The 12,875-nt window shown below is 47.9% G+C and overlaps 2 protein-coding genes across 2 annotated transcripts; both read left to right on the top strand.

Annotated features, from left to right (window-relative positions):
- The first annotated feature begins 1,954 nt into the window (after nt 1-1,954).
- LOC127210831 (apolipoprotein F-like) lies at nt 1,955-2,780 on the top strand. The gene is given in 2 exon segments (XM_051170578.1): nt 1,955-2,364; nt 2,366-2,780. Coding segments are annotated over 2 exon segments (759 nt in total). The 3' UTR covers nt 2,715-2,780.
- An 8,954-nt stretch (nt 2,781-11,734) lies between these two features.
- Nucleotides 11,735-12,689, top strand: LOC127210784 (apolipoprotein F-like). Its single transcript, XM_051170538.1, has one exon. The coding sequence runs from the start codon at nt 11,781-11,783 to the stop codon at nt 12,687-12,689; it is 909 nt and encodes a 302-aa protein (XP_051026495.1). The 5' UTR covers nt 11,735-11,780.
- The last annotated feature ends 186 nt before the right edge of the window (nt 12,690-12,875 follow it).

Here is a 12,875-nt window from a genome sequence, read left to right on the forward strand (position 1 = left end):
CAAGACTTAGAGTTAAAAGACATTTCCTGAGCTGAGGCAGACACGAGAGGATTACCACAAGGGAGAGTGGAAAGGGTGGGTATACCACCATGCCTAGGCCAGGAAATGTAGTAGTTTCAAAAATCAGCCTGTCAATAAATGTAATTTTGAAAAGACAGACTTCTCTTGTCTTTTGTTCTTCTCCAGTAGGCAAAAGCAATGTCACCTCAGGGTACTTCATCTTGGTGCTTGCTGGGTCAGCTCCTCATGAGGCTTCGAAAAGATCTGGAATTTGAGGCCATCCCGGATAAGCTAGTGAAACTACCTTAAGAAGGAAAAAAATGGGCTGGAAAGATGGCTCAGTGGTTAAGAGCACCAGTTCCAAAGACCCCGGGTTCAATTCCCAGCACCCACAGGGCAGCTCACAGCTGTCTGTAACTCCAAGATCTGACACCCGCACACAGACATACATGCAGGGAAAACAGCAATGCACATAAGATAAAAATAAGTTATTAAAAAAATGAAAGCCAGGTGTGGTGGCCACACTTTTAAACTTTTAATTCCAGCACTCAAGAGGCTGAGGCAAGCAGATCGCTGTGAGTTCAAGTCCAGGACGGCCAAGATAACAGAGAAACCTTGTCTCAAAAAAATAAAAAAGGGGGGAAAAAAAAAAAACAACCCCAGCCAGGCATGGTGGCACACACCTGTAATCCCAGCATTCCAGGAGGCGAGGCAGGCGGATCTCTCTTGTGAGCTCGAGGCCAGCATGGTCTACAAACCCCAGGACAGCTGGCATTACACAGAGAGAAACCCTGTCTTGAAAAAAACAAACGATGGCTCAGAGGTTAAGGGTACTGACTACTCCTCCAGAGGTCCTGAGTTCAATTCCCACCAACCACATGGTGGCTTACAACCATCTATAATGTGATTTGATGCCCTCTTCTGGCGTGCAGGTGTACGTGGAGGCAAAGCACTGTATACATAATACATAAATTTGGAAAAAAAAAAAAAAAAAAAAAAAAGCCCAGGTGGGTGTGAGAAACTTTGTCTCAGGAAAATAAAAATAAAGCAAAACCTGAAAAGCTGCTCTGATATGGTTTGATTTGCTGCTAGCTTCTATTTTTCAGAACTTTTGGTTGGTAATTCTTTAAAGTGGGTAATGGTATGGACAGTTGGTAATGTGCTTGCTTAGCTTGCATGAATCCTTGGATTTGATTTCCAGTACCATATAAACGTCAAGGTGCCAGGCGTGGTGGCGCACGCCTTTAATCCCAGCACTTGGGAGGCAGAGGCAGGCGGATCTCTGAGTTCAAGGCCAGCCTGGTCTACAAAGCAAGTCCAAGACAGCCAAGGCTACACAGAGAGACCCTGTCTGGGGCGGGGCGTCGTAGGGAGGACCTTCAAGGTGGCAGATACCCATAAACCCCCATACTGGGACGGTGATATCATCCTTGGCAACTTAATCAAGCTCCATGCCAGCCAGGACTACAGAAGACCCTGTGTCAAAAGAGACAAAAATGTTCCATTGCTTAGGAGATACAGAGGCACTTTGTCTGGTCTGGCTTAGGTCTAAATAACTATTTAGGATAACTGGACTATGGTCTAGGGACAGCAGAGCCACAAAGGAGGAAGCCCTGTGTGTCTGGATGGGGCAATAGCTGGTTAGACAAAGTCTAGCCCAGAAAAAGTTGGTAAATATTTGAGAATGTTTGTTTTTAGAGTCATCAGCTACCGGCCCCTAAGATCTGGGAGGCAGAAACTCCACCTAGGGACGTGCTGAGACAGACACAGCCACCTGGTTCCTCTGCCTGCTGTTTTTCAGACAGGTGAGACAAAGAGCCTCTAAGATGGGATAAAAACATGTCCAGGGAAGTTGAAGTCTCCAAAGGCTCGGACTCCTTCAAGCTCTGACTCTCCTTGGCACCTGTCCTTGTTGGACGCTTTCCCACCTCCTCACCAACAGGGCTGACCCACCATGATCCAGGCCCCTTTGTTCCTGGGCTGTGTCTTACTGTCCTCCGTGACCGCCTTTCCAAGGAAAACACAGACTGGTACCCTGGCCCACCAGCCAGCTGTCGTAGAAGCGGAGCCTACATCAATCGTGTTCTCCGGCCAGATTCCCGGTCCAGCCCCTGGCACCTGCCGGGACCTCCTGTACACGGTGCCCTCCTTAGCTCCCCTGCCTGAGTACCTGTCCCTCTTAGCGCTGACGGTGGTCCTGGAGGACTTTGGCTGCCCGGCGGAGGTGCGCTATCTGCAGCTTCAGCTCAGTAAAACGGGAGGAAAAGATAGGACCAAAACCCTCCTTGAGAGGCTAAGGCACAGCCGGGAAGAAGGGATTGGCAATACCAAAGCCATTTTGAGGCCTCTAGGGCCTTCCCCTGGGGCCTGAGGCGTGTACCTCTGAACAAGGCCAGGTGTTGTATGAGACTGCAGAGCTGCTGCCTGAGTTCGCTGAGAAGCTCCCGGCCACTGACCTGGTACAAGAGTTCAAGGCTTCCACTGACCTGGTACAAGAGTTCAAGGCTTCCACAGTCAATGTCACCCAAGAGTGCACCATTGAGTCTTGGGAACATTTATATGAAACAGTCAACAGGCTGATGGAAAGCCCAGAATTTGAAAATGCCACAATCCCCGTAACAGACCGAGTATATTTCATTGCTCGGCTTGCAGTCCTTATAAAACGTATTTTCGCGGGTCTCTTACTGAACTATTTTCAGTCTTGTTTTGGATAGACAAGGCCTCACAGGCATCTCCCGAACTTTCTCACAGCCCTTTAGTGGGTCTGCGCACGCAGACTGTGCACCCATGTAGCTCTGTCATGGCAGTCTTTTATGATAGACTCAATTTTCTTCCTTTGATCCTAGTGTGCAAAGACACAGGACTGCAGTCTTTCATTTTTTAAGTGCTATGGGTTCTGCAATTTCCCTCTTCACCTACTTAATATTTTCCAGTTCCCTAACTGAATGTTGCACCTTGATTGTGTTCATTTCCATTGGTTTTGCAATATTAAGGGGAGGGGGTGTTTGCTTTGTTTTGTCCTAAGACAGGTTCTCACTGTGTAACCCTGGCTGGCCTGGAACTAGAGACTCACCTGCTTTGCCTCCAAGTGCTGAGATTAAAGGCATGCACCACCATCTCCTGAGCTGTTCTGGTATTTTTTTGTTTGTTTGTTTGCTTTGTTTTGTTTTAGAGACAGGGTCTCTCTGTGTAGCCTTAGCTGTTCTGGACTCGCTTTGTAGACCAGGCTGGCCTCAAACTCACAGTGATCTGCCTGCCTCTGCTCCAGAGTGTTGGGATTAAAGGCGTGCGCCACCACCGCCCCGGCCTGTTCTGGTATTTTGAGATAGTCTTGCTATGTAGCCACTATCCTTGCCATGTAGCCCAGGCTGGCCTCAAGTGTTTGGGACCCCTGCTTAAGTCTTCCAAGTGCCACCACATTTGTTTTGGTAGTGCTGGGTTGGATCTAGGGCCTGAGGAATACTCAACAAGCAATTGACCACGGGGCCACCATCTCAGCCTACATATGCTAATTCTTTTTTTTGTTTGTTTGTTTGTTTTGTTTTTTGAGACACGGTTTCTCTGTGTAGCCTTGGCCATCCTGGACTCACTTTGTAGACCAGGCTGGCCTCGAACTCACAGCGATCCGCCTGCCTCTGCCTCCCGAGTGCTGGGATTAAAGGCGTGCGCCACCACGCCCGGCTCTTTTTTTTTTTTTTTTAAAGATTCATTTATTTATTATGTATACAGTGTTTCGCCTGCATGTCAGAAGAGGGCATCAGATCTCATTGTAGATGGTTGTGAGCCACCATGTGGTTGCTGGGAATTGAACTCAGGACCTTTAGAAGAGCAGCCAGTGCTCTTAACCTCTGAGCCATCTCTCCAGCCCACCATATGTTAAGTCTTAAACTGATAAGAGAGATAAAAATCAGCTTCTATATTGGAATCACTGTTTGAGGGACTTTCCAGGGGGTTTAAGATGAATTCACAGCTCTGGTTGGCCCAGAACTCACTACCTAGTTGATGCTGTCCTTGAGTTTGCACTGGTCCTCTTGCCTCAGCCTGCAAAGTTCTCGCCTGGCTTCCAGGCTTTCTGAATATGGGATTTTGGTGTCTCCTCTTATGACCTGAAGATGGGGTGTGCAGGGACATGGAGTACATGCCAGCGTTTCTTGAGGCCGAAGGTTTGAGCAAACAGTGGGAATGGGCAAATATTTGTAGAAAAATAGCCATCTCCCCCTGTTCATGGGACAGGGAACTGGGTAGGGTCACCTCTCGGAGCTGTCTCGGTTCTCACTGGCTGGACTGCACAGGAATTTGGGGGTTCCTGTGACAATACAGAAGTGGAGCAGGAGTCTAGTGACATGGAATGGTGACACCAAGGTGAACTATTAATGCCATTCTCATTTCCTTATTAATAGTATACGTGTGTTACAATGTGTATGAGCACACATAGAGGTCATGCGTGTGCAGGCCAGAGGACAACATTTATGAGTCACCCCGCTCACTCCCCTGTGGGTTCCAGTGATTAAATTTGGGTCTCTAGGCTTGATTGATGGTGAACACTTTTACCTGTTGAGTCATCTTGCCACCACATTCGCATTTCTTTGGCCCAACTTAAAAGGAACTAAAACTGAGGGTTCAACAGCTAATCAAGGCAAACACCCCTCTCTCTACTAGGGATCAGGGAGGAAGGTTTGTGGGGGTCACCAAATAGGAAGAGCAAACATCATGGCCTGTTAGGCTAAGAGGTGGCTCAGGGGTCAGGAGCACTGGCTGCTCTCTAACAGGACTCTAGTTCAGCTGTCAGCGTGCCTCGCAGCTCACAGCTGTCTGTACAGGGGCTCCGACCCCCTCCCTCACACAGACACACATGCAGGCAAAATGTTAATGCACATAAAGTAAAATAAAAAAATAAGTCATTTATTAAATGTTGGGCAGTGCTGGCGCGGCCCTTTAATCCTAGCAGTCGGGAAGCAGAAGCAGGCAGATGGCTGTGAGTTCGAGGCCAGCCTGGTCTACAAAGTGAGTCCAGAACACACAAGGCTACACAGAGAAACCCTGTCTCTGAAAACCAAAAACAGAAAAGAGAGAGAGAGAGAGAGAGAGAGAGAGAGAGAGAGAGAGAGAGAGAAGGCAGGAAGTAAACAATTAAAAATAGCTTTAGGAAATCCCTGAAACTAAGCAGATTCACTAGGTCCCTCCCTCTCCAACAATATCTAAGCAGTAAACACTGCTAAGAGTCACTCTCACACAACCTGAGGCTTCCTAAAGACTCAGAGAAGCTGGGCTGACTAGAAGAAGCAGAGACCAGCTGAGCTGCCTGGAAGACTCTCAGAAAAGCTGAGCTGTTTGGAAGAGACTCGGACCAAGCGGTCTAGCAGTGTCATAGATTAATGGAGTACCGGGAAAGGACGCCCTCCCACCTGCTGAGCTGCCTGCAGGCTGTGCAGTGTGCTCCAGGCTCCCAGCTTTGCTGAGCTGTCACCCATGCGAGGTGGGCTTTGGTGATGCCACTGTCTTTAAATCATTTCTTCAACTCCTAGTAGCCCCTCCCCCATACTCCTGAAATCCCAACAAAAATCATTGTTTTGCCAGGTTGGGCCTGGTGTTATCAGTGCATTGGTCTATCGTCAGTTCTCTAGCGGGTGAGTAAATATTTGTTCATATCCCCTGGGGAATAGTGCCACACACTGGGGACTCTGGGAAGTCGGCCCAGTTGGTAAACCGCCCACTGTGCAAGCATGAAAATCTGAGTTTGGATTTCAAGAGTCCCGGCATACTATCTGCTGCTGGGACTGGGGCCTGAACTCTACTCAGAGCCCCCATTATGCCTTTGTCTGTCTGTCTATGACACTAACAACTCTTTTTTTGTTTTTTTTTTTTGTTTTTTGAGACAGGATTTCTCTGTGTAGTTTGGCTGTCCTGGACTCACTTTGTAGACCAGGCTGGCCTTGAACTCACAGCAATCTGCCTGCCTCTGCTCCCAAGCACTGGGATTAAAGGCATGTGCCACCACATTTCAGCTGTAGGGCATTTTATTATTCATTTATTTATTTATTTATTTATTTATTTTTAAAGATTTGTTTATTTATTATGTATACAATGTTCTGCCTGCATGTAACCTCTGCAGGCCAGAAGAGGGCACCAGATCACATTATAGATGGCTGTGAGCCACCATGTGGTTGCTGGGAATTGAACTCAGGACCTTTGGAAGAGCAGCCAGTGCTCTTAACCTCTGAGCCATCTCTCCAGCCCCTGTAGGGCATTTTCTTAATTAGTGATTGATAGGAGATCTTAGCCCATGGTAGGTGGGGCCACCCCTGGGCTGGAGGTCCTGGGTTCTGTAAGAAAGCAGGCTGAGCAAGCCATGGCGAGGAGCAAGCCAGTGAGCTGCGCCTTCCATAGCCTCTGCGTCAGCTCCTGTCTCCAGGTCCCTGCCCTGAGCGAAATAAACCCTTTCCTTCCCAAATTGCTTTTGGTCATGGTGTTTCATCACAGCAAAAATAGCCATAACCAAGACAGTCTCAGAGAAATCGGGGCGATTTCAGGTAATTGGTGGTCCAGGAGAGTAAGGAATTCCTCAGGTGGAACACAGCGCTCTGAGTACACAGGGGTTGAGGGACACCCAATCAGGTGATGTGAGGTCTATAAATTTACTTGGGGGCTGGGCGGTTGTGGCGCAGGCCTTTTATCCTTTAATCCCAGCACTTGGGAGGCAGAGGCAGGTGGATCTCCGTGAGTTTGAGGTTCCAGGACAGCCAGAGCTGTTATACAGAGAAACCCTGTCTTGAAAAACCAAACCAAACCAAACCAAAACAACAACAAAATAATAATAATAAATAAAATTAAATTAAAAAAAAAAAAAAAACAACCCAAACCAAACCAAAACAGAAAAGGCTTACTTGGGGAAGTGAGAAATCAGGGCACCTGGGGAGACTGTTGGGGCAGGGGTGGGACTTCTCCTTCCCTCACAGAAGGAGGGCTGCTGTAGGTGGTGTGCCTTGAGCAATGCACACAAGAAGGAGCTAGGTGTGCAAGGCCACACTTGTGATCCCAGCACTGAAGAGCCCTGGGCTGCACAGGCAGCCTGCCCTTTGTAGACCTTGGGGTGGAGACAACGAAGAAGCACAGTCCTCTGAGACTATGGCAAGAGGCCGGGGCAACCCCTGGTGGTTCCACAACGTCATAGGCAAGGGTAGAAACCATACCTGCTAACCGCTTGATTTTCTATTAACCTCAAAAACATGTGAGAAATAAATCTACGTGTTTAAAGCACCCACTTTGCCGGGCATGGTGGTGCACATCTTTAATCCCAGCATTCGGGAGGCAGAGGTAGGTGGATCTCTGTGAGTTCAAGGCCAGCCTGGTCTACAAAGTGAAGTCTAGGGCAGCCAAAGCTACACAGAGAAATCCTGTCTAGAAAAAAATCAAAAACAACAAAATAAAGCACCCACTTTGTGGGCTTCTACTTCTTCATTTTAAGAAAAACTCTTATTTTCTCACTTCCTTTTTCTTTTTTTAATTTTCAAAACATCATTGGAGCATTTACTCAGGGTCAATGGGCACACTTGTAGTCCCAGCACCACTGACACTGAGGCCTGCCTGGGCTTCTGGGCTATGTGGCAAGACCCTGCCTGTCTCCAAGACTGTGCAGACATAGACAATAAAAATACACAAAACTTGCCATCTTTTAAGTTCATTTATTTATATTTATTTATTATTACTTGTTTGTTTATTGTTACTGTCAGGTCCAAAGGAAATTCCAGTTCCCCAAACTACACAGGGTGGTCCAGAAACAGACTGGCTGAGCTGGGCTGGTGGCGCATGCCTTTAGTCCCAGAACTCGACAGGCAGAGGCAGGTGAATCTCTGAGTTCGAGGCCAGCCTGGTCTACAAAGTGAGTCCAGGACAGCCAAGGCTACACAGAGAAACCCTGTCTCAAAAAACCAAAACCAAAACCAAAACAAAACAAAACAAGAACAAAAAAAAAAAAAAAAAAAAAAAACCCAAACAACAGCAGCAACAACAAATAAAACCAAAAATCAGAAACAAACTGGCTATAGGGGGACTTCTGGCGGTTAGATAAAAACCTGCACTGCTCAGGGACTTGTGAAGCCGGTTCCCCTGACTAGAAAGAGTAATTTTCCTCATCTCGGGCAAAAGGGACAGATGGCTACCTGTGCTGCCTATCAGCATACCAAAACACATGTTGGCCTCCAGGCTCCCCCAGTGTCACAAGTTCCTGCTACACAGTTCAGAGTCCATGCTGAGTCTACGCAGAGAGACAGGATCTCACTAGGAAGCTCTGGCGGTCCTGGAACTCACTATGCAGACCACACTAGCTTTGGCTCTCTCTCTCTCTCTTCAAGACAGGGTTTCTCTGTGCAGCCCTGGGTGTCCTGGAACTTACTTTGTAGACCAGGCTGGCCTCAAGCTCAGAGATTTGTCTGTCTCTGCCTCCCAAATGGCTGGAATTAAAGGCACTGGTTCCTGGCCTGCACGGTCACCTCCCTCCCTCCCTCCCTCCCCTTCTCTCTTTGACACTGACTGTGTGCGTGCATGCCCACGTCAGGACACAAGTGTGGAAATCCCCTCCCCCCTCCCTCCCCTTTTCTCTCTTTTGACACTGATTGTGTGTGCGCATGCCCACGTCAGGACACAGGTGTGGAAGCCAGAACACAATGTGTAGGAAGGAATGTGACCTTGTCTTTCATCAGCTTCAGGGATCAAACTCAGGTTGTCCGGTTTGGCAGGAAGTGTCCTTTACCTCCTAAGTCATCTCATTGGACCAGACACTCCTGCTTTAAAGAGAAGCCATTTAAATAGTATACTTTCTTTTATTTAATTTTTTAAAGATTTATTTATTTATTGCATATGAGTGCTTTATCTGCAGAAGAGGGTATCAGATTACATTATAGATGGGTGTGAGCCACCATGTGGTTGCTGGGAATTGAACTCAGGACCTCTGGAAGAGCAGGTGGTGCTCTTAATCACTAAGCCATCTCTCCAGCCCCATAGTATACTTTCTTATATACATAATGGGGCCCCAGGGATTTTGAATTTCTTGATTTGAGGTAGCATGGGGCTCTTTTGCACACAGCTCTTGCTTCTTTCGATTTTGACTCTGCACCCATGGAGACTTTACTCCTCCTTTTTATTCTGCAGTGGCTCTCAGTTGCTAAGGGCCACTTCTGGCAACAGAGAGCAGTGAGAATTAATAGAAAGTAGGATCCTGGGTGCTGTGCTCTGGTCTGCCAGAGCTGAGGGACATATCAGAGAAAACTTTATGCCATAATGATAATTTCAAACTTGTGATACTTTTTTTTTTCCAAGACAGGGTTTCTCTGTGTAGCCTTGGCTGTCTTGGACTTGCTTTGTAGACCAGGCTGGCCTCGAACCCACAGTGATTCACCTGCCTCTGCCTCCCAAGTGCTGGGATTAAAGGCTGCGCCACCATGCCTGCCTCAAACTTGTGATACTTTTATTTTGTTTTTATTTTAAATCTGAGTCTTGTTCTGTAGCATAGGCTAGCTTTGAACTCATAATCCTCCTGCCTCAGTCTCCAGTGGTAAAATGAAGGTGTGCATTCCCACACATGGTTACACAAGATTTAGGAACCGGTGGTGTGTCCTTCCTCTAATGTGGGGATTAACGTTACACCTAAATACAAGAAGCCCAGTTCTCTGTTTTGGTAATGCTCAGGACAAGGTCTAGGGCAAAACCTTAGGACAAGGAGAGATGGCAGAATGAAAAGGTATCAGAAGCGGAAAAATCAGCACTCGGGAGGCAGAGGTGGGTGGATCGCTCTGAGTTCAAGGCCAGCCTGGTCTATGAAAGCGAGTCCAGGATAGCCAGAACTGTTATACACAGAGAAACCTTGTCTCAAAAAACCTGAAGAAGGAGGAGGAGGAGGAGGAGGAGAAGAAGAAGAAGGGAAAAATCAGTTTGTCAGTGTTGGTCAAAGGTGAGGAGGACAGAGCCTGGCCTGGAAGAGTTGGTAAATATTTGTGAATTCCAGGTGCTTCAATTTTGTGAACCATAGCGTTCTGGCTTCCTGTGATATGGTAGGGAGAAGGGAAGAAGGTGGGATTAAAACAGTTGCTCAGATCATGAAGACAGCAAAGCAAATGGAATGGTTATACTGCCGCCTGCTTCTAGCTTCTCCTCCTAAAACTAGTGAGATCTCCCATAACCTTTTTATTTTACTTTATTTTTTTAAATATGTATTTATTTATTATTTATACAGTGTTGTACCTGCATTGTGAGCTTGCACACCAGAAGAGGGCACTAGATCTCAGTATAGGTGGTTGTGAGCCACCATGTGGTTTCTGGGAATTGAACTCAGGACCTTTGGAAGAGCAGACAGGGCTCTTAACCACTGAGCCATCTCTCCAGCTCTAACCTTTTTCTTTTCTTTTTCTTTTTTTTTTTTTTTTTCCCGAGACAGGGTTTCTCTGTGTAGCCTTGGCCATCCTGGACTCACTTTGTAGACCAGGCTGGCCTCGAACTCACAGCAATCCGCCTCCCTCTGCTTCCCGAGTGCTGGGATTAAAGGAGTGCGGCACCACGCCCGGCTCCTAACCTTTTTCTTAATATGTGTTTTTGAAATTCTTTTGAGAGTATCCTGTAATTACATCATTTCTTCTTTCCCTTTCTTCCTGCCAACACTTCTCACGTACCCCTCCTTGCTCTCTTTCAAATTCTTGGCCTCTTTTTCAAAAACATTAATTGTTGTTAATGCATGCCTATAATCTCAGCTCTTGGGAGGCAGAGGCAGGTAAATCTCTGTGAGTTCGAGGCCTGCCTGGTCTACAAAGCGAGTCCAGTACAGTCAAGGCTACACAGAGAAACCTTGTCTCAAAATAAATAAATAAATAAATAAATAAAATTTGAATGAAGAGAGTGGAGAGATGGGTCACTGCTTAAGAGCATTTGCTGCTCTTGCAGAGGACCCAGGTTCAGTTCCCAATACCCGCATAGCAGTTTACAACTGTCTGTAAATCCAGTTCCAGGGAATCTAACACCCTCTTCCAGGCTTCTTCCGCACTGAACACATGCAGTGCATTTACTTATATACTGGATAACATAAAATAAAATAAAACACACGTAAAATAAAAACAAGCAAATCTTTACAAAAATAAAAAGAATATAGGCGAACAAGTGCCTGCGGAACTGAAGTCTCCAAAGACCATCCGATGAGTATCAATGCGGCCCAAGCAGTCTGTACGTGGAAGTCCTCACCTCAGCCTGGATCTCCAAGCTCACCTGTGTAAGGTCACGGAGGATAGGATCGATGCCCTAAGCTGGTTTCACTGTTGGGCCTTTCTGCGCTGGTTATTTGCAAAGGCTCTGGCCAGTGTTGACACTGGCGCCTCATCTGCACCGCGGGGGCCGATGGGTTTGCTCTATGGGTCAGTCCTGCCGCTTCCACCTCAGCGGCCCCAATATCTCCTCTGTTCATGGGACAGAGAACGGAGCAGAGAGGAGGACTGAGGAACTACCAAGCCTACCCAAGGGCTCTTACCTGGCAATGGCTGGACTTTATGGTAATTTGGGTCCCCCTAAGTGGGTGGGCATAAAACAGGGAGCTTCCTGTGACCTAGACATGGCAGAGACCCAGGAGAAATTGCATTTCATCTCCCATCCCTTTACTAAAAAGAACAAAAGCTTCGAGGTCGGTGATAGGTGCGGGGAGGGAGGTTCCCTGAATCTTGGGCTCCTTTCAGACTATAAACCTTCGGGGAAGTGGTTTGCATGTTTTGGGGTTCTCCGTCCTTCTAGGGCACCCTGCTCCAGACATGCATCACCTCCGACTCATTGCGACATCAATTCAGCTACTTTGCTGTCTGCTGCTGTGTCCTGTGGCTGCCACTTCATATAGAGAGCCCACGAGTGTCTCTACGATGCTCCCTCCCCCGGAGCTGGGATACGAGTTGCCCTCCTCAGAACCCTTGTCCTGCCAGGTCCTGCTCCCAAAGTCCCTGCCCGGCTTCACTCACATGCCCCCTCTCCCCAAGTTCCTGGTAAGCCTGGCTCTGAGGAACGCTCTGGAGGAAGCTGGGTGCCAGGCTGAGGTCCGGGCTCTGCAGCTTCAGCTTTACCGGCTGGGGGGTGTGGAGGCTACACAAGCACTCGTCCACCATCTTCAAGAGCTCCAGAGAGGCGGACGGGTGGACTGGGACGTGTCCGTGAAAGCCCTGTCCTCCGCTCTACACCTCTTAGCCCGAGAGCAGACGGATCCAAAGAGGATGAGGCGCTCGCTTTCCAAGCCGAACTGTGAGAACCAGAAGGAACAGAGCGTTCACAACGTGATTGGGCTGTTGCCGGCAGTGGGGACCTACTACAACCTAGGCACCGCTTTGTATTATGCCATGCACAATTGCTCTGACAAGGCCAAGGAGCGAGGCCAAGATGGGGCTATAGATCTGGGTTATGACCTTCTTATGGCCATGGTGGGGATGTCAGGGGGGCCAGCTGGTGTAGTGATCACTGCTGCTCTTAAACCAGCAATGAAGGCTGGAGTTCAGCGCCTCATCCACTACTATTATGATGAGAGAGAGGCGAACACCCCTCAGCCGGAGATCACTACGGAACCCACCTCACATGGGAGTGCCGTGGAAGAGCCAACCGTGGCCACTGTGCTGTCAGAAGTTGAAAGTACAGATTCCTACTGGGGGAACTACGGTGTCTTGGCATACAAGAGATAGTAACAGTACAACAAATAAATGGAAAATTCTGAGAAGAGAAGGCGGGTGGGGTGGGCGGGTGGGGTGGGTGGATGGGTTTAGGGTATTGTTATCACATGCCAGTACTTTCTTGCTTGAAACTCAGCTTTTTACACTTTTGGTGTGGGAATGGTGAATTTTCACCTGAACAAGTGGTTGTAGAAATTA

This window comes from Acomys russatus, chromosome 28 (genome assembly GCF_903995435.1).
Source record: "Acomys russatus chromosome 28, mAcoRus1.1, whole genome shotgun sequence".
Lineage (NCBI taxonomy): Eukaryota > Metazoa > Chordata > Mammalia > Rodentia > Muridae > Acomys > Acomys russatus.

Coding starts and splice junctions, on each gene's coding strand:
- LOC127210784 (XM_051170538.1), top strand. CDS start 11,781: ATGCATCACCTCCGACTCATTGCGACATCAATTCAGCTACTTTGCTGT.